The sequence below is a fragment of the Chiloscyllium punctatum genome, chromosome 33 (assembly GCF_047496795.1).
Source record: "Chiloscyllium punctatum isolate Juve2018m chromosome 33, sChiPun1.3, whole genome shotgun sequence".
NCBI lineage: Eukaryota > Metazoa > Chordata > Chondrichthyes > Orectolobiformes > Hemiscylliidae > Chiloscyllium > Chiloscyllium punctatum.
Window position 1 is genome coordinate 15907876 of NC_092771.1, and position 26032 is coordinate 15933907.

At 43.8% G+C, this 26032-nt stretch overlaps 1 protein-coding gene across 2 annotated transcripts in view; it reads left to right on the plus strand.

Annotated features, from left to right (window-relative positions):
• Positions 1 to 5313: 5313 nt before the first annotated feature.
• The window catches only part of pkma (pyruvate kinase M1/2a), a 55015-nt gene continuing 34296 nt past the window's right edge, over positions 5314 to 26032 (plus strand). For both annotated transcript variants that reach the window (XM_072553057.1, XM_072553055.1), the window contains exon 1: positions 5314 to 5357. In XM_072553057.1, the coding sequence (XP_072409158.1) occupies positions 5329 to 5357 (29 nt within the window). In that variant the 5' untranslated portion in view covers positions 5314 to 5328. The remainder of the gene's footprint in view (positions 5358 to 26032) is intronic.

The following is a 26032-nucleotide window of genomic DNA, read 5'->3' on the forward strand; positions in this document are numbered from 1 at the left end:
TCCACTTGCCCCAATCTGAGAGGGTGGGGACAAGGGATGGAGAGTATGGGTAAACCATACTCCACAAGATCTGAAAATAAAACATTTAAGATTAGATTACTTACAGTGTGGAAACAGGCCCTTTGGCCCAACAAGTCCACACCGCCCCGCCGAAGTGCAACCCACCCATACCCCTACCCTAACACTATGGGCAATTTAGCATGGACATCTTTGGAGTGTGGGAGGAAACCAGAGCAAACTCACGCAGACATGGGGAGAATGTACAAACTCCACACAGAGAGTCGCCTGAGGCGGGAATTGAACCCGGGTCTCTGGCGCTGTGAGGCAGCAGTGCTAACCACTGTGCTACCCACAACTTCTTGGCTAATCCACATTAGCAGCGTGGATCTTGCAGCTGCTCCAGGGATTACAGGTTTAGTTAAAGATTTGTTTTGGCTTTTTTTTAACTGTTATTATAGTCATTATAGCTTATTAATTTAAGATTTTTTTTCCACTTTGTTTTATTGACATGCAGGAAAAACAAAAACAATTTGCAATTTTATAAAAGACATTTGGATAAATCCATGATTAGGAAATGTTTGGAGGGATCTGGGCCAGGAGCAGGCACATGGGACTAGTTTAGTTTGGGATTATGGTCGGCTTGGACTGGTTGGACCAAAGGGTCTGTTTCTGTCCTGTATAACTCCATGAAATGGGATTATATTACGTTCAGATATCTGGTCGTCATGGACGAGTTGGACTGAAGGGTTTGTTTCCGTGCTCTCTGTGATTCTATGACTCTAAAGCATAACTCTTGAGAGATGCTCTTTAGGACCCAGAAGCTGTCAGATTCTGATTGTCTGGCTTAATCTGACGGTGGAGGGGTGGGGGCTTCAGTATTGAGGCTTGTGATTCACAAGAACCTCACTGGTCAGTTCTGCAGTGACTAATTGGAGCTTGATCCAACATTCTCTCTCATTGGTGAATTTGGAGAGAGTCACTTGACTCTGAAGGCACCTGTCCCCACATTTAGGCTATGTATCTACTGTACATGGGAGCTAAGTGTCAGGCTGGCTCAATGGGAGCATTGCACCTTGAGTGAGAAGACCTTCAAGTCACAAAGAGTTTCTTGCCAGCAGCGAACTTAAATTTGGCTGAAAAGAGAATTTGGTTACCATTACTTTTCATCTTAAACCCATCAGGACAAATGCAAGAATGCCAAATTTCAATTTATTGCTACAAATAATACTTTAAGAGTCATAGAGATGTCCAGCACGGAAACAGACCCTTTGGTCCAACTTGTCCATGCCGACCAGATATCCCAACCCAATCTAGTCCCACCTCTCAGCACCCGGCCCATATCCCTCCAAACGCATCCTATTCATATACACATCCAGATGCCTTTTAAATGTAGCAATTTTATTAGCCTCCACCACTTCCACTGGCAGCTCATTCCATACACATACCACCCTCTGAGTGAAAACGTTGCCCCTTAGGTCACTTTTATATCTTTCCCCTCTCACCCTAAACCTATGCCCTCTAGTTCTGGACTCCCCCACCCCAGGGAAAAGACTTTGTCTATTTATCCTATCCTTGTCCCTCATGATTTTGTAAATCTCTACAAAGTCACCCCTCAGCCTCCAACGCTCCAGGGAAAACAGCCCCAGCCTATTCAACCTCTCTCTATAGCTCAAACTCTCAAACCCTGGCATAATCCTTGTAAATCTTTTCTGAATCCTTTCAAAGTTCACAACACCTTTCTGATAGGAAGGAGACCAGAACTGCATGCAATGTTCCAACAGTGGTCTAACCAAAGTCCTGTAGAGCCGCAATCTGACCTCTCAACTCCTGTACTCAATACTCTGACCGATAAAGGAAAGCATACCAAACACCTTCTTCACTATCCTATCTACCTGAAACTCCACTTTCAAGGAGCCATGAACCTGCACTCCAAGGTCTCTTTCTTCAGCAACACTCCCCAGGACCTTATCATTAAGTGCGTAAGTCATGCTCAGATTTGCTTTCCCAAAATGCAGCACCTCACATTTGTCTAAATTAAACTCCATCTGCCACTTCTCAGCCCATTGGCCCATCTGATCAAGATCCCGTTGTAATCTGAGATAACCTTCTTCGCTGTCCAATTCTGGTGTCATTAGCAAACTTATTAACTATACCTCTTATGCTCACACCCAAATCATTTATATAAATGATGAAAAGTAGTGGACCCAGCACCGATCCTTGTAGCACTCCACTGGTCACAGGCCTCCAGTCTGAAAAACAACCCTCCACCACTACTCTCCATCTTCTACCTTTGAGCCAGTTCTGTATCCAAATGGTGGGTTCCCCCTGTATTCCATGAGATCTAACCCTGCTCACCAGTCTCCTATGGGGAACTTTGTCAAATGCCTTATTGAAGTCCATATAGATCACATCTACCGCTCTGCCCTCATCTTTATTACTTCCTCAAAAAACTCAATCAAGTTTGTGAGACATGATTTCCCGAGAAAACAGTGCTGATTAATCAGCAACTTGACTCGGAATAGCCAAAATGTTGCCATTGGGCAAACAACAGGGAAATTGTCCGTTCCCCAAGCAACAGAGAAAATCAGTAAAAATTGGAAGGCTTGAACATTTCCCTTTTTTTGTGGAGAATTTTAAAAATCGCACAACACCAGATTATAGCCCAACAGGTTTATTTGGGAGCACTAGTTTTTGAAGCACTGCTGAGTGCTAGTTTGGAATCACTAGCTCTGAAACCTGCTACACTATAACCTGGTGCTGCATGATTTTTAACTTTGTCCACCTCAATCCAACACTGGCACCTCTACTTGGTGTAGAATTTGACATTTTTGCATTGCTTTCTTCTATCTTGATGAGTATAAAATGAAAAACATATGTCTCTCTTTTCAGTGATACTCAAATTTTAGGGTTATGCCCCAGTCTAGGAATATGAGCAAGTCATTTCAGCCGATGCTTTAAGATCGCGTTGAGAGATCACTGCACTGTTGGAAGTGCCATTTATCTTTACTATAAATTTAAACAAGCCTAACTTCTCAGTTAGATTTAAAAGATCACACTCTATTGTTTTGAAGATAAGCATAGAGATTCTCCCCATCCAAAGATGTGCAGGTGAGGGTGGATTGGCCATGCTAAATTGCCCGTAGTGTCCAGGGATGTGCAGGCATGGTGGATTGGCCGTGAGAAATTGTCCTGCGATGTCCAGGGATGTGCAGACTAGATGGATTGGCCATGAGAAATTGTCCCGAGGTGTCCAGGGATGTGCAGGCTAGGTGGATTGGCCATGTGAAATTGTCCCGCACTGTCCAGGGATGTGCAGGTCAGGTGGATTGGCTATGGGAATGCAGGGATACAGGGATAGGAAAAGGGGTTGGGGTCTGGATGGGATGCTTATCGGAGGGTCAGTGTGGACCCAAATGACTAAATGGCCTGCTTCTGCACTGTAGGGATTCTATGACTTTATCAGTCTTAATCCCCACCCAGCCCATTATCAATTGCTACATGTGGAGGTGCCTGTGTGTAAACTGGCTGCTACATCTCTACGATTGGGACAGCACTTCAAAGATTCATCATTTTTTGTATACTTATTTAGGGTGTCCTAAGAGCATGAAAGTTGGTCAAGTCTTCCTTTTGACTCATTTTAACTACCTTTAGCTCTAGAGAGTTTTGACCTGAAAGCCTCATCATCGTTCACTCAGACAGCTGGAAGGTTGACACCCCTGTACCATGTCAAACAAATGTCACCCATCTGAGTTCTCTGATGGGTTCAAATGTTGAGAATGTGATTAACCCAAATCCGCTTCATCGACATCACAGTTTGTTGAAGGCTGGTGGGCAAGTGGCAAATGTGACAACCCATTCAGATTAATATACAAAATATAAAAGTAAAAGAATGGAAAATATAATCAGAAATCACACACAATGCTCAGACTCCTGATGGTAGATCGAGTTTGCGTGTGAGTGGGGAAATGAAAACAGAGTACTACCAATTTCCACCTGAAGTGAATGTAATGATTATATCAGTGAAGTATCAAGCCAGAGACTGAGGTGAATGTTCTGAAGTCATGGGCTCAAATCCCACAATGCTGATGGCAGAGTTAGTTATTTCACTAAATTAAATTATTAATACCTGCAATTGAACGATTGTCAGTAATGGTGACAATTGCAACAACCACCCATTGTTGTTAAAAACAAAACCCATCTGATTTTTTTCAGGAAAGAAATCCGCGACTTTTACCTTGTCTGGCATCCATGTTACTCCAGTGTCCAGATCAGAGTGGTGCTGGAAAAGCACAGCAAGCTTTGGATTCCTGATGAAGGGCTTTTGCCTGAAACGTTGATTTTCCTGCTCTTCCAATGCTGCCTGACCTGCTGTGCTTTTCCAGCTCCACTCTGACCTAGACTCTGGTTTCCAGCATCTGCAATCCTCACTTTTGCCTATCCATGTTACTACAGACCTATGAAACTGCAATTGACTCTGAACCGTCCTCTGAAATGGCTCACTCATTTCTTGGGTAACAAATACCCGCGCGCACATGCCATCAACATATTTTCAACAAAAAAACGAAAGTCCGGGTTGCCAGCAGAAGCAATGAAGGGGCTTGACATCATTGTAACATCTGTCAGCCTGCAGTTATTTCCTTTCTCAACTACAGAACCAGGACTGACTCACTCCTGCATTCATTATTTAAAGTCTGTTCAGCACAATCCCAGAATGTTCTGAAGCAGGATAACTGGATCTGAAACGTTGACTCTGCTTTCTCTCCACAGATGCTGCCTGACTACTGAGTTTCTCTAGCAATTTCTGGTTTCATGTCAGCAAAATTCCAATTGGTTTAAAACCCTGTAGAGGAACAAATTACTTCAGATGCTGGAATCTGTACTGAAGACAACAAATGGTGGAACTTGCAGCGGATCAAAGAGCATCTATAGAGAAAGAGCTGGCTAACTTTTCGAGTCTAGATGATGTCTAAGCATCTGACAAGTTACGTTGTTTATTGAGCTCTGAGGCAGTCACTTGTCCTGAAAAGTTAACTCTGACTTCTCTGCTGCCAGACCTGCTGAACCTTTCCAGCTGTTTCTGTTTCTAACCCTGTTTATTGGTTGTCTTGGTTGTGTCCACTATTGGTGGTTTAAAATGTCAATCAAGATTCTTGAAGATTTCAACTTTTATTGGCTGGCCAGGTGTGTCAATCAAATGTTCCTCCCTGCCCTCATGCAGATCTAATTGGTGCTAGAGTAATCTGAATCTTGAGTGTTTCTTCTGTACGAAAGTGACTAATACTTCAAATGTTTTAAAAGTTGCAGAGTTACTGTAACCGGTGGTCTGTGATGGGCAATGCTGCAAGTAATACCAAAGTGTAAGTATAGATCTAAAGCAATAAGCATGACTATGTATGAGTAGCCTTTTCAAAATAATCCATACTGTGTTAATGTGGGACAATTCAAGAGCAGATTTTGTACTGTATGTCTCTGTCTTTACGCAGAGAGTGGTAAGGGTGTGGAATGCCCTACCTGCTAATGTAGTCAACTCATCCACATTAGGGAGATTTAAACAATTGTTAGATAAGCACATGAATGATTTTGGGATAGTGTTGGGGAACGAGCAGAGAATAGTTCACAGGTCAGCGCAACATCGAGGGCCGAAGGGCCTGTTCTGCACTGCATTGTTCTATGTTCTATATTCTATAAAGAAAATATAGATAAATTTTTATTCCCTTTAAAGGCTTGTTTCAACATAAATTCTAATGAGTAAACATTCAGACCTTATAGCTCATTCTTATGAAATGTCATGTTTTATTATTACATTTAGACAAGTAAACATATTTTAAAAATATTTTCAACATGTATCTGATGATTACTGTTCAAGTTTAGGAAATTATTACAAGCATGGATTCATTTCATTTGGATAATGGTGTCCATTTAAATGTTAAGCCATTATCCTCTTACAAGGATCAGGTGGATTTTATAAATGCATATTTTCCCACGTGTTCATTACAGTTTTGAGTCCTCAGGTTCTGTGTCAGAGAAAACACAAAGAGTGAAGTGGTTAAACAGCTAACAGCTAGCCAGAGATGTTGTCATTTGTGCAGCAGTTTTTAACAAGTCAGTAATTCTTGCACCACAGGGTAAAGCCAATAGCTGAAAGCAAAGGGTGGAGAAGAAAGACTTGCATTTGTGTGGTGCTGCCTTTAACTGCAGGATATCCCAATGCATTTTAAGACCAGTGAAGAATGAGATGCCAGAGGAAGTGGTGGACGCTAGTGAAACTGTAACATTTGAAAGGCATCTGGATGGGTAGATGAATAGGAAGGGTTTGGAGGGATATGGGCAGGGCGCTGGCAAGTGGGACTAGATTGGGTTGTGACATCTGGTCGGCATGGACGAGTTGGACTGAAGGATCTGATTCCATGCTGTACATCTCAATTACTTTATGGTAGGTACTTTTGAAGTGCACTCTCTGTTGGCAATCAATGTAGAGTCATAGAGACGTATGGCATGGAAATAGACCCTTTGATCCAACTCATCCATGCAGACCAGAGATCCTAAATTATTCTAATTCCATTTGCCACATCCCTCTAAACCCTTCCATTCATGTATCCATCTAGATATGCTTTAAATGTTGTAATTGTACCAGCCTCCACCACTTCTGCTGGCAACTCATTCTATATGTGCAGCACCTTCTGTGTGAAAAACCTGTCCCTTAGGTCTCTTTTAAACCCTTTCCCTCTCACCTTTAAGCTATGCCCTCTAGTTTTGGACTCCCTCACCCCAAGAACAAGACCTTTCACCCTATCCATGCCCCTCGTGATTTTATAAACCTCTATAAAGTCGCCGCCTCAGCCTCCGACATTCTAGTGAAAATAGGCCCAGCCTGTTTGGCTTTTCCCTATAGCTCAAACCTTCCAACCCTAGGCATAGCAAGATCGCACAAACAACTTAGTTATTATGACAAGATGGTGGGATTTGTTATTGATGTCGATTGAAGGATGAAAATTGGGTGGAGCACCCTTACCTTAGAATGCGGTGGCAGAATGCTTTGTTACGACTTAAGAGGGTAGGCAGGTCCTTTTACTAATGTCTCATCAGAACTCAGCTCCTCTGAATGCTTCACCATCCTCCAGAACTGTGCTGAGACATAGGCCTATTTCAAGGGTCCAATCCTCTGAATTGGGGCTTGATTCCACAATCGTCTGGCTCAGAATGCCACTTGAGAACTATACACTGTGGCTTAACTAATAGCACTCTTCCCTTGTATCAGAATATTGTAGGTTCACAACTCGGACTTCAGCAAAAGTCAACGCTGACACCCGAATACACTAATGTACTGAGGAGATACAGTACTGTCAGAGGTGCTATCTTTCAGATGGTAAAACTAAAGCTTCATCTTGGTGTGGACTTGTTGGGCCAAATGGCCTGTTGCGACACTATAGGGATTCTATGATTTGCCTTCTTGGGCAGATGTAAAAAATTCCATGTCACTATTTTGGGAATGAGGGGGAGAGTTGTCTATCATATCTGTTGCAGCCACCACATCCTATCTTCTGGTTCACATATACTTGCAGTTTGCTGCTCGGGTAGTCTGCTACCACCAATCCTTCTTCCTAATATTGGGTTAAAAAAACCCCGATGGGGCACTGGAATGCAAATACAAATGAATGGTTAATAGGAACTTATAAGGAAGCAGCAGCTTACTAAATCAAAATGTCATTGTCCAGGGTGATGATGCAGCCCATCCCCTGCAGTGCCAAGTGCAATAACTCCACAGAGGCCAGTATCCCGTCACCAAATAATCCTTTATTTACACTTACATACTATATGACACTGACCCAGCTAGCTCAGAACTGGCTCCTAATGTGAGCAGAACCTCTCACCCTCCTGCTTCTTTTTTTTATTTAACCCCCACACTACCGCCTAACTGCGGTAGTACTTATTTTTCCCCAGCACCCATGGTGTGTGTGTAGGTGTGAGACACAGTGAGAGACACAAAGTGCATGAATCTTTATTCAATTTCCACCACCAGGAACCCTCCTGCTTCTTTTTTTTTGCTTTTTTTCTTTTTTCTTTGTGTGATCAGTTTTTAGATTTTTTTAAAACCCCCACACTACCGCCTAACTGCGGTAGTGCTTATTTTTCCCCAACCCTGCTGCTTCTTTTTTTTCCTCTTTTTTCTTTTTTTCTTTTTTCTTTCTTTTTTCTTGAGGTTAGGGATAGCTCTGGTAATTTTTTTTTCCCCTCCTGCTTCTTTTTTTTTTAGCAGTGGAGGCAGGCCTCTCCCAAGCCCCAGGCACCAGCAGGGAGGCAGGCCCCAAGCAGCAACAGGAACAGTCCTCGCACGGTCACAGTCACAAAATGATCCAATCTCCAAAGGGAAGGAAACACTCAAGTGGCCAGTCACAACTCCAGGGTGTCGGTGGACACCGCGTGCTCCTTCATACTCCTGCTTCTTTTTTTTTTAACCCCCACACTACCGCCTAACTGCGGTAGAGCTTATTTTTTCCCCAGCACCCATGGTGTGTGTGTGCAGGTGTGAGACACAGTGAAAAGACACAAAGTGCACGAATCTTTATTCAATTTCCACCACCAGGAAGATAGGAAAGACACCCGAGTGGCCAGTGACGAGCACTGCCCACAGGGCAATGCTGTGTGAGCAAAACAGTGAAGGGGAGGGTAGGGACTAAATCAAAATAGAGTTGGAGGGAGAAATGATGCACTCCACTCCCTGCGGCGCCCACCTCTCCCTGAACGACTCCAGGGTGTCGGTGGATACCGCGTGCTCCTTCTCCAAGGACACCCGGGCTCTAACGTAACCCCGGAAGAGGGGCAGGCAGTCGGCCCTAACGACCCCCTCCACGGCCCGCTGCCTGGACCTGTTGATGGCCAGTTTGGCCAGGCCCAGGAGCAGACCCACGAGGAGGCCCCTCCTGCTTCATTTTTTTTTTTTTTTCTTCTTTTTTTCTTCTACTCCAGGGTGTCAGTGGACACCTGCGTGCTCCTTCCCCAGAGAGACCCAGGCTCTAAATGCTCTGTTAATTTTTTTTTTCCTTTTTCTTTTTTTTATTTTTTCCTTTTTCTTTTTTTTCTTTTTTTCTTTTATTTTATATATCTAACCCCCACACTACCACCTAAGTGCGGTAGTGTTTATTTTTTTCCCCAGCACCCATGGTGTGTGTGCGCAGGTGTGAGACACAGTGAAAGACACAAAGTGCAAGAAGCCTGTTTATTTTTTTTTCCTGTTTTTTTTTTTCTGTTTTTTTTCTTTTTATTTTTCTTTTTTTTTTGTTTTTTTTATATTTAACCCCCACACTACCGCCTAAGTGCGGTAGTGCTTATTTTTATTCCCCAGCACCCATAGTGTGTGTGTGTGCAGGTGTGAGACACAGTGAAAAGACACAAAGTGCACAAATCTTTATTCAATTTTCCACCACCAGGAAGATAGGAAAAACACCCGAGTGGCCAGTGACAAGCACTGCCCTTCAAACCACAGGGCAATGCTGTGTGAGCAAAACAGTGAAAGGAAGGGTAGGGACTAAATCAAAATAGAGTTGGACGGGGAAATAATACACTCCACTCCCTGCGGCGCCCACCTCTCCCTGAACGACTCCAGGGTGTCGGTGGACACTGCGTGCTCCTTCTCCAAGGACACCCGGGCTCTAACGTAACCCCGGAAGAGGGGCAGGCAGTCGGCCCTAACGACCCCCTCCACGGCCCGCTGCCTGGACCTGTTGATGGCCAGTTTGGCCAGGCCCAGGAGCAGACCCACGAGGAGGCCCCTCCTGCTTCTTTTTTTTTTCTAAACTAAGGGGACTCAGCATCCTCTGTTTATTTTATTTTTTTTTCTTTTTCTTTTTTTTTTCTTTTTTTTTATTAACCCCCACACTACCGCCTAAGTGCGGTAGTGCTTATTTTTATTCCCCAGCACCCATGGCGTGTGCAGGTGTGAGACACAGTGAAAGACACAAAGTGTACGAATCTTTATTCAATTTCCACCACCAGGAAGATATGAAAAATACCCGCGTGGCCAGTGACAAGCACTGCCCTTCAAACCACAGGGCAATGCTGTGTGATCAAAACAGTGAAGGGGAGGGTAGGGACTAAATCAAAATAGAGTTGGAGGGAGAAATGATGCACTCCACTCCCTGCGGCGCCTACCTCTCCCTGAACGACTCCAGGGTGTCGGTGGACACCGCGTGCTCCTTCTCCAAGGACACCCGGGCTCTAACGTAACCCCGGAAGAGGGGCAGGCAGTCGGCCCTAACGACCCCCTCCACGGCCCGCTGCCTGGACCTGTTGATGGCCAGTTTGGCCAGGCCCAGGAGCAGACCCACGAGGAGGCCCCTCCTGCTTCTTTTTCCTTTTTTTTTCTTTCCCCTAAACTGAAGAGACTCTGAATCTCCTGTTTATATTTTTTTTTTTTTTTTCTTTTTTTTTATTAAAATTAACCCCCACACTACCGCCTAAGTGCGGTAGTGCTTATTTTTTTCCCCAGCACCCATGGTGTGTGTGTGCAGGTGTGAGACACAGTGAAAGACACAAAGTGCACAAATCTTTATTCAATTTCCACCACCAGGAAGATAGGAAAAACACCCGGGTGGCCAGTGACAAGCACTGCCCTTCAAACCACAGGGCAATGTTGTGTGAGCAAAACAGTGAAGGGGAGGGTAGGGACTAAATCAAAATAGAGTTGGAGGGAGAAATGATGCACTCCACTCCCTGCGGCGCCCACCTCTCCCTGAACGACTCCAGGGTGTCGGTGGACACCGCGTGCTCCTTCTCCAAGGACACCCGGGCTCTAACGTAACCCCGGAAGAGGGGCAGGCAGTCGGCCCTAACGACCCCCTCCACGGCCCGCTGCCTGGACCTGTTGATGGCCAGTTTGGCCAGGCCCAGGAGCAGACCCACGAGGAGGCCCCTCCTGCTTCTATCTGTTCACCCAGGCTCCCTGATTGGACCAGATTAAACCCCCTATCAGGCCACCTCATATTATATGAGGTCCACCTGGCTTACCTTGTTTCAATTACTACACCTACCAGTCCAATATACCTTTCCATGCTGAATCTAATTATCAATGGTAGAGGTTAGACTAGTATAAAGCCTGAACAAGAAGAGGAACTTTTCTTACTTATCAATGTATAGTTTATAGCAGGAAAGATACAAATTAATATTCACAAGTTAGGCATAATTCCAACTATGAGGAGTCAGGTCTGTCATGTCTGTTTCCATCAAGGTTTTGTGTAAGACTTTTTCACCACCCAATGACTGTGTGACATTGTCAGATTGGACCTAACTCCATATAGCTTAAGAGTAAATCCTTCCGTACTATTACCTTGTGCAACATTGGCACTCATAATTAAATTGATATTTAACCTTCAATCAATATCACAGAAACAGATTATCTTGCTATTACCACGTTGTTGTTGGTGGGAGCTTGCTTTTTTTTTAATTCACTCAGGGGATGAGGCCATCACTGGCTGGGCCATCTTGCCCAGTAAAGAGTCAATCATATTGCTGTAGGTCTGGAGTCACATGTAGGCCATTCTTACCTATCCTCAAGGACGTTAGTGACCAGCAGAGTTTTTCCAACAATCAATTCATGATCATCATGCGACTCTTAATTCCAGATTTCTTTTTAAACTGAATTCACTACGGGACAAATATTTCACACAGAGAGTGGTACGTGTATGGAATGAGCTGCCAGAGGAAGTGGTGGAGGCTGGTACAATTAAGAGGCATTTGGATGGGTATATGAATAGGAAGGGTTTGGAGGGATATGGGCCGGATGCTGGCAGGTGGGACTAGATTGGGTTGGGATATCTGGTCGGCATGGACGGGTTGGACCGAAGGGTCTGTTTCCATGCTGTACATCTCTATGACTCTATGCCTCTACCTGCCATGGTCAGATTCAAACCAGTTTTCCCAAACCATTATCTGGGTCTCTGGATTAGCAGCCTGGATATAATACCACAAGGACATCGCCTCCCCATTGCATAAATTCATCTGTTGTACACGTGACGTCAGATCCACAGTAATGTGGCTGACCCAGGAAAGACTGATTGAAAAGATTTTGTCCAGTTGCTTTCATTTTGGTCCAACTTTCACTTTTTTTGCATTGACTACAACTGTTTCAACCCTGCTGCCCCTAATCTAACCATGTTACGTCTGGTCAACTCCAGCGAGCTCTTAACCTCACCCACCCTGTGAAAATCTTTGAAAGAAGTCAGAAGAATGATATCAGACTTCACAGGTTAACTGTATTTCTCTCTCTCTAGATGCTGCCAGACCTGTTGAGTCCTTCCTACACATTTTAAATTAACCAGGTGGGCAATTTCACTTTGCTGCCTGAGACTCAACTCCATCTCCCATTAACCACCTCTCTATTCCAGTCTCCTTCCATCCTTGGGAACGTTGGAAGAATTGATACTTTATTTTTGCTGTTCTATCATGGTTCCATACAGGAAGTTCTATTGGGTCCAATTCTGCAGTTTACAACTTTGTCGAATGAGAAATATGAGCCCACAGTATTCATGGTGGGGATTTACAATGTGCTTTATGTCCCCTTCCCTTCAGAGTTATGATCTGGGCACAATTCCACGTGATAATGGGTATTAATGTCTCATGGATTGGTTTGCATTTCTGTTTTCATAGACAATATCTAGACTGAGTTACATTGAAGAATTAATTTTAAAATAATGATTACGCACTTTTTAAAATGGTAGGTGTATTGAAAATGTTAGAAAAAAATCAGCATTGCAGCAGTTCACCAGTCTATCTCAAACTGGTGCATTGGCTATGGTCTGCTTTACTCAACATCAGAAAGTGGAACGGTTTGATTTACATCTGCATTCCAAGAACCAGTGAAGAAGATGTTCATTTCTTTGAAAGGCAAACTATTGAATTGTTCATTGGACAAGAATCTGAAGGACAGCTCTCTCATTGGCTGAAGGAATGGGTAAAGGTTCATGTGTATGTTTGTGGCAGTGGCAGCGAGGTCATTCTCCCGACGTTTGGGGATGGCAGCGATGGTGGCAATGGAATCTTCAAGATGGCGGCGCTGGCAAGGCACATCTGCAGCTGAAATGGGACTCGTGACCCAGCAGTGGCCTAGCCCGGCAGCGGAGCCAGAGACTCGTGTTTGTGGGGCGAGTGTGGGCCCAGCGCTGAAGCGATGGCGCCTGAAGAGGGGCAACTCCTACATTGGTGGGTCCCGCACAGATGGCAGTCTCCAGCACAGAGACTACGTGGTGGCATGGACTTGGGTCAGAAAGACTGATATTTTGAACTTTTTTACTTCGTTATTTTTCTAATTTATTCCTATGACCTATAATGCTTGACTACAGTAGCTCCCTGTACCCACAGCGGTTACGTTCCAAGACCCACCATGGAAGCCCGAGACGACGGATAGGAGTGAACCCACTGAGTTCAATGGGAAACATACCTTCCCAGCAGCCTCCTGCTCTCTGATTCCAGAACATTCCCTTTTATATGATCCAGCCATGGTAAACCGCGGGTAAGTGACACCGTGGGTAAGTGACACCACGGAAAACAATTCCGCGGACACAGGGGTCGTCCTATATTTATTTCTTTACTTTTATAATTTTTTTGTTTCCTAAGAATTTGGTCTTAAGTATCTGTACTAGGATATCTTTCTACCTCAGATGGTGCTATAATGTGGCGACTGTAAACATTTCACTCATTTGTGTACATGTGAGAATTAAGCTAATTCATTTCAAATCAGTTCAATTCAATTCAAACACAACAGCTCATTCTTGGTTGGAAGCTTAGCACAATTTCAGAAAACATGTCCAGCTTGAGGTGAGAAGCAGCAACATTGAGCAAGAAGGACTAAGTAAGCCTGATAATAGAGATAATGTATTGTTTGTTCTTGAAGAAGTTCCAAGGTAAGATTTGATCTTGGATGATACTTTGTGCATTCACTTCCTGTCTGTGAAACAAAGCATCATATCAATTCAAGTGTGGCCTTGACTTATTAAAATTTTTATCTCTACCTTCTGAGCACTGGTGAAATGCACAGTAGGGAGAGGTGGTGGTAATGTCACTGGACTAGAAGTCAAATGTAATCTTATTTTTTTTCAAAAGAAACTGAAATGAAAGATTGTCTCAATAATAATGACCATTAAAATGCCATAAGTTGTCAGGAAAAACCCAACTAGAAGGAAATCTGCCATCCTAACCAGGTCTGGTTCTATATGATGCCAGAACATACAGCAATGTGGTTGACTCTTAATCGCCCTCAGAAGGCATTTACAAGTGGACATCAAAAGCTGGCATTGCCAGGGATGTACACATCCCATTAAAGAAGGAAAAACAGAATTTAGTTCTGATCAGTAGGACTGCGCGTGTGCAGTTATTGGAAAAGAAAATATAGTCATGTTTTGGCTGTACAGGACATTGGTGACATTTTTGGTATACTGCATTCAATTTTGGTCTCTCTGTTACAGGGAGGATGTTGTGAAACTTGAGAGGGTGCAGAAAAGATTTACAAGGATGTTGCCAGAGTTGGAGGGTTTGAACTATAGGGAGAGGCTGAATAGGCTGGAGTTGTTTTTCCTGGATCATCAGAGGTTGAGGGCTCACCTTTTAGAGGTTTATAAAATAATGAGCAGCATGGATAGGGTAAAGAGACAAGGTGAAAGGGCTTCTGCCCGAAACATCAACTCTCCTGCACCCCAGATGTTGCCTGACCTGCTGTGCTTTTCCAGCACCACACTCTTGATTCTAAACAGACAAGGTCTTTTCCACAGGGTAGGTAAGGGGAGTCTAAAACTAGAGGGCATAAGTTCAAGGTGAGAGGGGAAAGATTTAAAAGGGACCTAAGAGGCAACTTTTTCATGGAAAGGGTGGTACGTATATGGAATAAGCTGTCAGAGGAAGTGGTGGAAGCTAGTACAATTACAACATTTAAAAAGCATCTGGATTGGTATATGAATAGGGAGGGTTTAGAGGGATATGGGCCAAATGCTGGCAAATGGGACTTGATTAATTTAGGATATCTGGTCAGCATGGATAAGTTGGACTGAAGGGTCTGCTTCTGTGCTGGACATCTGTATGACTCTATACCTGCCTGTGGGAATGTTAAGTCAATTCTCAGCCTGCTGGTCAATTAGGACTCAAAGACATCCTAACTTCTTCTAAATTCCCAGAGAATATAAGCCTACACTGTTCTGTCTCTCTTCATAAGACAAGCCTCTCATTTTCTGGAGTTAATCAAGTGACTCTTCTGAACTGGCTCCAACGCAACTACATTGCTCCTCAAGTCTGGGATCCAAACTGTATGCAATACTTGGGTGTGGTTGTATAGTTGCAATAACATTTCCCTACACTGGTATTCTATTATTTTACCAATAAACAACAAAATTCAATTTCCTTTCTTTATTACCTGCTGCATCACTACTAGCTTTACTTCAGCTCTCCTGCTCCTCAGATGCTGCCAGGCCTGTTGTGCTTTTCCAGCGCCACACTTTCAACGCTGACTCTCCCGTCACCCCCAGCGTCCGCACTCCTCACTTTCTCCTCGCTTTCTGTAACCCTTTGTGAGAATAGTTTGCTGTCCCCACACTCACAGCCACCTCCCCCAAGCACAAGATGGTGGCCTTTCAAATTAGAATCGATCTGTCTTCCTCAAGTTAGGGGTTTCCCTTCACCAATTGATGCACAATGTTTGCACACAGAACAATGGATGCCGCACAGTTCTCACGAGCTGAGGATTGATTCCTTTGAAGCCTGAAGATGACCTTGGTGACCTTGGAATGACAATGCTTTGGGGCTGGAATGAGTGAGGAGAGGCAAACAATGTGAATTGATTCCATCTTATTCATGCCAGATTGGTTTGTGTGAATAAGGGGACTGAGAAATAATTAAGCTGCTTGCATGTCAAAGTGCTTTTCCAAGCGTTCATTTCCAAAGATAACCTTTTGTTCTTCTGAACACTTGCTGAAATCGATGGGCATAAATGCACTGGAATTGCCGAATACTTGCACAGCATCCTGGCAGTAAAGTTTCAGCTAAATTTTTAGAATACTGGGTGGACTGTGAATTCCTCTGAGATTTATGTTAGCTTGGGCAGCTTACACTTTAAAAGCCAGGACTCTGCACCACACTGGAAATTCTGCTGACACGCTGGGGATCTCATGGGGAACCTGCTTATCTTAATGTGCAGAACATTTCAGATTGGCTGCACGATTGGAAACACCCCCCTCCTCGAGGGAAGAGTCGTAGCCGGCTCCGGCAGCATCTGTGGAGGGACAAAGATGTGCATTTGTACAGCCCCTGTCACACCCTCAAAACCTCGCAAAGCATTTTGTGGCTGATGATGCGCTTTTGACATGCAGTCATGCTTTGGGAATCGTGGCAGCCAATTTGTGCACAGCAAGATCCCAGGAACAGACGTGTGAAATAAAATAAAACCAAGAACTGCTGTAAATCTGAAACAAAAACATAAAATGCTGGAGATACTCAGCATGTCTGGCAGCATCTATGCAGGGAAAGCAGAGTTTACATTTCAAGTTCAGTGACCTTTATTCAGAACAGAAATGTGATACTGATGAGAAAATCACAACCTTAAAGTACTTGAATAAACATAAAGTGTTCAAGGCGATGAGCCTGATGTGGGAAAGTGGGGCTGCTGTAGTTAGTACTGTATTTATGATAGTACAGACTTGATGGGCTGAAGAGCATTTTTTGCACTGTCTGGTTCTATAATTGTATCATCTGTTGCTTTTATTTTTGTCTTGACTGACCAGGTAACTACTGGTGCTGGTGTTGGACATGGGGTGGACAAATTCCGAAGTCACGCCAGGTTATAGTCCAATAAGTTTATTCTATTGAAGGAGCAGCATTCCAAAAACTTGTGATTTTAAATAAACCTGTTGGACTATAACCTCTTGTCATGTAACTTCTAACCATGTCCAATAAATGCAATAAAATCTTTCACACTTGCCTCACAAACCTTATTGAATTCTTTGAGAAGGTGACTAAGGAAGTGGATGAGGGTAAAGCAGTAGGTGTGGTGTATATGGATTTTAGTAAGACGTTTGATAAGATTCCCCATGGTAGGCTACTGCAAAAATTACGGAGGTATGGCATTGAGGGTGAGTTGGAGGTTTGTATTAGGAATTGGCTGGCTGGAAGAAGACAGAGGGTAGTAGTTGATGGTAAAGGTTCATCTTGGAGTGCAGTTACTAGCGGTGTTCTGCAAGGATCTGTTTTGGGACCATTGCTGTTTGTCATTTTTATAAATGACCTGGAGGAGGGGCTAGAAGGTTGGGTGAGCAAGTTTGCGGATGATACGAAAGTTGGTGGAGTTGTTGACAGTGAGGAAGGATGTGGCAGGTTACAGCGGGATATAGATAAGCTGCAGAGCTGGGCAGAAAGATGGCAAATGGAGTTCAATGTGGGTAAGTGTGAGGTGATTCACTTTGGTATGAGTAACAAAAAGATGGGATACTGGGCTAATGGTCGGATATTTGGTAGTGTGGATGAGCAGAGGGATCTTGGTGTCCATGTTCACAGATCTCTGAAAGTTGCCACCCAGGTAAATAGTGCTGTGAAGAAGGCATATGGTGTACTGGATTTTATTGGTAGAGGAATTGAGTTCCGGAGTCCTGAGGTCATGTTGCAGTTGTATAAGACTCTGGTGCAGCCGCATCTGGAGTATTGTGTACAGTTTTGGTCGCCATACTATAGTAAGGATGTGGAGGCACTGAAACGGGTGCAGAGGAGGTTTACCAGGATGTTGCCTGGTATGGTAGGAAGATCGTATGAGGAAAGGCTGAGGCACTTGGGGTTGTTTTCATTGGAGAAAAGAAGGTTTAGGGGTGACTTGATAGAGGTGTACAAGATGATTAGGGGTTTAGATAGGGTTGACCATGAGAACCTTTTTCCACGTATGGAGTCAGCTATTACGAGGGGGCATAGCTTTAAATTAAGGGGTAGTAGGTATAAGACAGATGTTAGGAGTAGATTCTTTACTCAGCGAGTCGTGAGTTCATGGAATGCCCTGCCAGTAGCAGTGGTGGACTCTCCCTCTTTATGGGCATTTAAACAGGCATTGGATAGGCATATGGAGGATAGTGGGCTAGTGTAGGTTAGGTGGGCTTGGATCGGCGCAACATCGAGGGCAAAAGGGCCTGTACTGCGCTGTATTGTTCTATGTTCTAATAGAACTGACAGGCTCTCAACTTCACATTTCATACAAAAGGAAGCATCTCCTTTTTTTGCTTACTCATTCACAGGATGAGGGTGGCTCTGACCAGGCAGCATTTATTGTCCAGTGGGCAGTTAAGAGTCAACCACATTGCTGTGGGCTGGAGTCACACATAGGCCAGAGCAGGGAAAGATGGCGGTTTCCTTCCCTAAAGGACATTAGTGAACCAGGTGAGCTTTTCCCTGACAATCGATTCATGGTCATTATTCGACTCCTAATTCCAGGTATTTTTATTGAATTAAAATTCCACCATCTGCTATGATGGGATTTAAACCAATGTCTCTCAGATGTTGTCTGGATTGACAGACCATCACCTCCCCATACTCCCTTCCAATAGTATGACTCTCCCTCAGCACTGCACTGAAGTGCCAGCAAAATCTTTGTGTTCAATTCATTGGGAAAGAAAGAAATTTGGAATTTTCAGGTTGATGCCCTTTTATAAGACATTAAAAAGCCGTGGTGTGAAACACCAACTCTAAAACGTACATTGGTAGGATTTGGACGTATTAGTAAATTATAATGCTGCATATTTCCTAATAGAGTCATGGAGTCATAGTGGTGTACAGCACGGAAAAAGACTCTTCAGTCCAACCCGTCCATGCTGAGCAGATATCCCAACCCAATCTAGTTCCACCTGCCAGCACCTGGTCCATATCCCTCCCAACCCTTCCTATTCATTTACCCATCGAGATGCCTTTGAAAAGTTGCAACTGTACCAACCTCTACCACATCTGCTGGCTGCTCATTCCATATATGTACCACCCTCTGCGTGAAAACGTTGCCCCGTAGGTCTCTTTTATATCTTTCTCCTCTCACCCTAAACCTGTGCCCTCAAGTCCTGGAGTCCCCCACCCCAGGGAAAAGACTTTGTCTATTTATCCTATCCATGCCCCTCATAATTTTATAAACCTCTATCAGGTCACCCCTCAGCCTCCAATGCTCCAGGGAAAACAGCCCTAGCCTCTTCAACCTCTCCCTATAGCTCAAATCCTCCAATCCTGGCAGCATCCTTGTAAATCTTTTCTGAACCCTTTCAAGTTTCACAACATCTTTCCAATAGGAAGGAGACCAGAATTTCAGGATCTCTTGCCTTTGACAATTTGCACAAAGCCTAGATAAACATTTGCAATTGACAACAAGGTAAGAAGGAGAACTTGGTTTGTGTATCAGATTTTTTTCAAAGGAATGATTTAGATTTGTGTTACCGTCACAGTTAAATTTTACCAACAAAATAACGGTTCAACAGATGGTAAATCAGATAAATGATTATTAGTGAGTGAATGGCCTGTTGGGATCTGGAACGTGCAAATGAATAACTGGTAGAAGCAGAATCTTTTTCAAAAAGAGAATCAGATTTTGACTTAAAAAGGTGAAATGTGAAGAGCAAAGAGCTGTCCAGAGAATGATGGACCAGATAGCCTGTACTGCACGATTTTCAGATCATCTTTTCTTCGGGAGACAAATGTTGGCCAGGAGCAGCTCCCTTCATTTTCTTAATCAGCATCCAGCATTTTGGACAAGCAGTTTATGGCCAGGATTTCAGTTCAGCATCTTAATCTGAAATACAGTCCATCTGACACTGCGACTCTTCCTCATGGGATTGGGCATACACAGTGGTCACTTAGTCCTGCTCATTGTATGCACAGCCATTCCTTATGCCACTAGTTTACAAATGCACATTTTAAAAATTGTATTTTGCAGAGTGTTTCAATTGCAGGGCTTTCTTAGAATTACTTTGTTTTTTGTAACAGGCCCCCATTCAACCATTTAAATAGCAAAAGCCAACTTTTTAAAGTTAACCATGCTATGTTACTTGAAAGGTTTTCCACATGGTCAGAATGGGGGTTGGTGCTGTTTCTGAGTCAGCACAATTCTCTCACAGTCGACAAAATCTAAATTGCGATTCCAAGTGAGTTATGATGCATATTGCCAAGACTGAAAATTCCTTTAGTCAAAAAAGCTAAACCACACATACGTGACACATACAACAAACATAATTTGGCATAAAGTATTGCTGGAACTCAAATAAACCTAAATTCTGACTTTTATCTTAAGATGAGGGGTATAAGTGGGGGTAATGGTGGTTCTCTTTTCCCTACATTAGGGGATTTCAAGACTAGGTGATACATTTTTAAGCTGAGAGAGATTTTAAAAAGACTTGAGGAGTAAATATTTTACACAGAGGATGGTTTGTGTATGGAATGAACTTCCTGAGGAAGTGGTGGATGACGGTATAATTACAACGTTTAGAAGACATTGGATAAGTACGTGAATTGGAAACGTTTGGAGGGATATGGGCCAGGAGCAGTCAGGTAGGACTAGTTTAGATTGGGATTATGTTCAGCATGGACTGGTTGGACTGTTTCCATGCTTTATAACTTTGAGTGTTTACCAAAGGATAGGTTTTTAATAAAAACAGAAATTGCTCATGAAATTCAGGAGGTCTGGCAGTATCTGTAGGGGAGAAGTCAGAGTCGCTGAAGTGTGGCACTGGAAAAAGCACAACAGGTTAGACAGCATCTGAGGAGCAAGAGAGTTGATGTTTTGGGCTTAACCCTTCCTGTGCTGGGGGGGTGGGGTGGAAAAAGCAGAGTTAGTGTTTCGAGTCCAGTGACTCTTTGTCAGATAGATTTTTAACTTTCAATTCTGAAAAGGGGTCATATACTGGACTTGAAATGTCAACTGTTTTTCTCTCGCTACAGAAACTGCCAAACCTGCTGAGTTTCTTCTGTGCTTTCTGTTTTTACTTCAGATCTCCAGCATTCACATCCCCACAAAAGAATTAGTGGGTGGCACGGTGGCACAGTGGTTAGCACTGCTGCCTCACAGCACCAGAGACTCGGGTTCAATTCCCGCCTCAGGCGACTGGCTGTGTGGAGTTTGCACGTTCTCCCCGTGTCTGCGTGGGTTTCCTCCGGGTGCTCCGGTTTCCTCCCACAATCCAAAGATGTGCAATTTAGGATGGTCAGGTGAATTGACCATCCTAAATTGCCCGTTTGTGTAGGTTAGGGGTATGGGTGGGTTGCGCTTCGGCGGGGCAGTGTGGACTTGTTGGGCCGAAGGGCCTGTTTCCACACTGTAAGTAATCTAATCCAATAAAGCACTCACCTTTCTCCAGATGAGTGTGTATGTGTGTGCACGCATGTTGGACAGTATTTCTCCCCTCCTCCACAGATGCTTCTGTCAGTTACTTTAGTCATATACCCTGGAGCAGCTGCTAGAAGTTAGGACGCAATCCTTTCCCTCTGTGAAAAGCTCTTTTCAACACCTGCACTGGGTAACTTTGAGATTTTGTTTTAAATTGCAAGCTTCAATTCTCTCTGTTCCAAAAAAAGCAAGTAGGGGAGTGTTGGCAGGTGTCAAGTGAACATGTCAAAACCAAAATCAGTAGACATTTGTCGGGAAAGGTGTTTTCAGCTTTATGAAAACAAGGTAGAGCAATAAAGACAAGATACATATTGTCTACAATCTAGCTGAAGGAGTTGAATTACTTACTACTGTGCCTGTGTTTCAGCAACACATATCCTGCCATTCTGTGCTATGACAATATAGACTCCTAAAACTAAGCTGTTTTGAAGAGAGATTATCTTTCAGTCTCTTAGGCAATCATTCTGTGCTTCCTTTACCCACTTCCTGATTTTGTAAATGCAATAGCTACATTGTTTCCTGAGTGACACAGAGACTTGAAAAAGTAAAAGGTTGTAAGAATGGCTTCCAGTACTTTCCTAATACTATATTTCAGTCAACTGTCCTTGGTGACTTAGTGCTAGTTTGAATTAGTGTCCTTTACAATAGCAATGTCAATACATGTTTATAATCTGACACCTATCTGTGTCGTGAGTAGATCAGTTAGCTTGAACAGCTGGTTTGCAAAGCATAGTGATGGCAACAGTCTAAGTTCAGTTTCCAAACCTACTAAGGTTACAATGAAGGTCACTCCTTCTCAACATCCATTTCGAAGCTCCTTGGATGCTGCCTGAACTGCTGTGCTCTTCCAGCACCACTAATCCAGAATCTCCCCTCACCTGACACGTGGTGACCCTTGGGTTAAACCACTACCAGCCTCTGGGATTATGGCGAGCTTGCTATCTGTAGATCTGTAAGATATTCACACTAAAATACATCTTGAGGCAGCAGACCCAAAACGTAACATTAACAAAATGATCCATAATTTTCCAATGAACTAAACTTATATGTGAGTCTATTTATTATGAGGTGGAGGTGATGATGAAACTATGGGAAGGGCCTTGACATTCCTTTATTTGAATATTGGTATTTGGAGCACTGGAATATTTCCTGTCATATAAATATGAATGAGACTGACTCAGCTATTGAAGTCGATGAGTGTGATGCTGGAAAAACACAGTAGGTCAGGCAGCATCCGAGGAGCAGGAAAATCGACGTTTCAGGCAAAAGGCCTTCATCAGGATTCCTGATGAAGGGCTTTTGCCCGAAACATCCATTTTCCTGCTTCTCGGATTCTGCCTGACCTGCTTTTCCAGCACCATTCTAATCTTGACTCTGATCTCCAGTATCTGCAGTACCCAATTTTGCTCAGCTATTAAAGTAGTCTAATGACTCAAGAATATGCCTGCCTATAAAATTGATGCAATCTTCAGTGCTTGGTTAAAGTTACAACAATACAGTGTTCACAGTAAGGTTAAAGAACACATACTATGTGACATTCTATGGAATCTCAATCCTCCCTCCTTTCTAGAATTATGGAATCCCTACAGTGCAGAAACAGGCCATTTGGCCCATTGAGTCTGCATTGACTCTCTGAAGATCATCCCACCCAGAATCATCCACCCACATGCCCTATTTCTGTAATCCTGTATTTTGCCATGGCCAATCCACCCAACCTGCACATCTTTAGACTGTGGGAGGAAACCGGAGCACCCGGAGGAAACTCTAGCAGACGCTGGGAGAATGTGCAACTCTACACGCAGTCACTCAAGGCTGGAATCGAACCTGGGTTCCTGATGATATTTGACAGCAGTGCTGCCCCTCCCACCATTTATATATTACAGATCAAAAATTGACACAGAGTTAAAACTGGGCTCAAATCCTACTTGCCCCAGAATAACATCTCTTAGTATGTTGATTAGAAAATATCTAAAATTGGGCCTATCTTATGAGGGGGAATTGAACAGGTTAGGAATGTAATTGTTAAGAGTTCAGAAGAATGAGCAGTCATCATTTGAAACAATATAAGACCTTGAGATCCAGTGAGCGTGATCCAGGTATGGCATAGGGCTAGAATTGGGTGAGAGGGGCAGGTAGGTAGTTAATGAGGTGGATTCAGTAAGACATGGTGAGACATCTTGCTCGGCCTTGTGGCAGAAAAAAATCCTGAAAGTAACCCTCAACACATTTGTCACTTTGGCAAAAAATAACAAGCTTGCTCTCTGCTTTTCTCTGCACAGATGTCACCCAAAAAGCTGAACCTATCCAGCAGTTTTTTTTGTATTCCAGTATTGACTGCCTTTGCAAAAGAGTTCGAGACACGTCCCATCCTTTGCGTGTTGAAATGTTTCCTAATTTCCGTGATGAAAGATCTGGTCTATTTTCTAAGCACCCCTAGTCTTTCAAAGAACAGGAATAGAGTAAGTGGAGAGAGACTGTCTGACCTGATTAACATCTTGAAAGGCTGAAATAAACAACCTGTAACCTTCTCAAAATGTTATTCTCTTTTCATCTCCTACCCTTTCATGAAATGGACGATTATAGACCAGGAAAATCTATGTTGCTTCAGCTATTGCATTGCAATTTCTTGTGCATTGCTCAAACAATTTGATTGCTAAATTGCTATACTTTCTCTCTACAGATGTAGAGACTCTCCAGCAATTTCTGCTCATGTTTCTGATTTCCAGTATCTATAGTTCTTTGGTTTGTTTTATTTAGTGTTTACCTCACTGCCACGTCTCTTCCAGGTGAATTCAACTTGAAGAAGTTCTATTCCTCTGTCCAGCAGGATTTATGTTCCAATCTTGTTCGCAGTCCTTACTTACATTTTGCTTCTGGTCTTTGATGAGGCATTTGCCAAAACTCACTTTCACAGCCACATCTCATTTCTCAATGACTGCCTGAGCTCAGACTCACACCCACGTGTATTCCAACTAAAGTTTCATCCTTCGTGTTTTGAATCTGTCCAGGATCACTGGCATCTCCGTGATGTTCAATGTTCCTCAGAGAGCTGTTCTCACTGCATCCTGAGATTCACACTCAGTGCTGTGCATTGCTATATGTACGCTCTGGGCCCCTCTCTCCATCAGCTATGCCTCACACTGGCTCAGGCCTGCCCTGCCTCCCAGTTCCACTTCATCTTCCGGCCCATTCCATGTTCTAACAAGAAACTTGTTTTCTTTTCCTTTCAGGCATTTAGGAACACAAAATGTAACAAATCAGAGATACACGTGCTCCTCTGAAACCACCCTCTCCATCTCTTCATTTTAATTCCATCCCCTCTCTGAGCCCCATCTCCCATTGTATATTTACTATTCCTTCTGACCTTCTGCTCTCTGATGCTGAATGTTCTCTACTTAGCAATGGTCTTAGTTTTGTCCCTCTGCTCACCCATCTCACTGAATTTCTGGTATGACATGATGTTGGACATTCCTTCTGTCACCTCAGCCTTCGTGAGCATTTCTTTGGACAAGAGTCCATCCCACAGATTCCTCTACCCAGCTCCAACACTCTCCCTCCACCTGGACCCCTCCATCTAGCCTTTTACCTGGTCTCAATCTGTTCATCGAGAGCTGATGTTGCTTACCGCACTTTCTCTGCTGCCTAACTATTTGAACCTATCTTCTTCTGATCTCAGATCCAACTGTGACTTTGTTATTAAGGGTGCCGATAAGGGTGGTGCTGTTGTCTGGCAGACCGACCTCAACATTGCTGAGGCTGAGTGCCAGCTCTCAGATACCTCCTTCTGTTTCCCCTGGATCATGACCCCAGACATGAACACCAGACTACATCCACAACAGCCGCTAATCTTGTTTCGTCTGGTGACCTCTGCTCCACTGCTTCCAAGTTTATAGTCTCCCAAGCCTGAGCTCCTTCCCAAACGCCACAAACATGACTGCCCGGGCAGACCCATTGTTTCTGCCTGCTCCTGACCCACAGACCTCATCTCTTCCTACCTCAATGCAATTTTCTTTCTCCACCTGTACAGTCCCTTCCCACTTACTTCCGCTATTCCTCTAATGCTATAACGTCAGTTTCAGAATTTCCAGTTTGCAGGCTCCATTTGCTTCCTCTTTACCATGGATGTCCGATCCCTTTCCACGTCCATTCCCCCCCAGGATGGTCTCAGGGCTCTCCTCCTCCTCCTGGAAAAAAAGGCCTCAACCATCCCTACCTACCAACACTCTGTGTTGAGTTTGCACGTTCTCCCCGTGTCTGCGTGGGTTTCCTCCGGGTGCTCCAGTTTCCTCCCACAGTCCAAAGATGTGCAGGTCAGGTGAATTGGCCATGCTAAATTGCCTGTCGTGTTAGGTAAGGGGTAAATGTAGGGGTATGGGTGGGTTGCGCTTCGGTGGGTTGGTCTGAACTTGTTGGGCCAAAGGGCCTGTTTCCACACTGTAATGTAATCTAATCTGTAATCTAATCTAATCTAAACTCTCCGCCACTTGGCCAAGCCTGCCCTCGCTTTGCGCTACTTCTCTTTTGACTCGTCTCACTTTGTTCAGGTCGAAGATGTGGCCGTGGGTTCCCGCATGGGCCCCAGTTCTGCCCAGCTCTTAGTGGGATGTGTGGAATATTCCTTGTTCCATCCTACTCCAGCCCCCACCAACAACTCTTTCTCCAGTA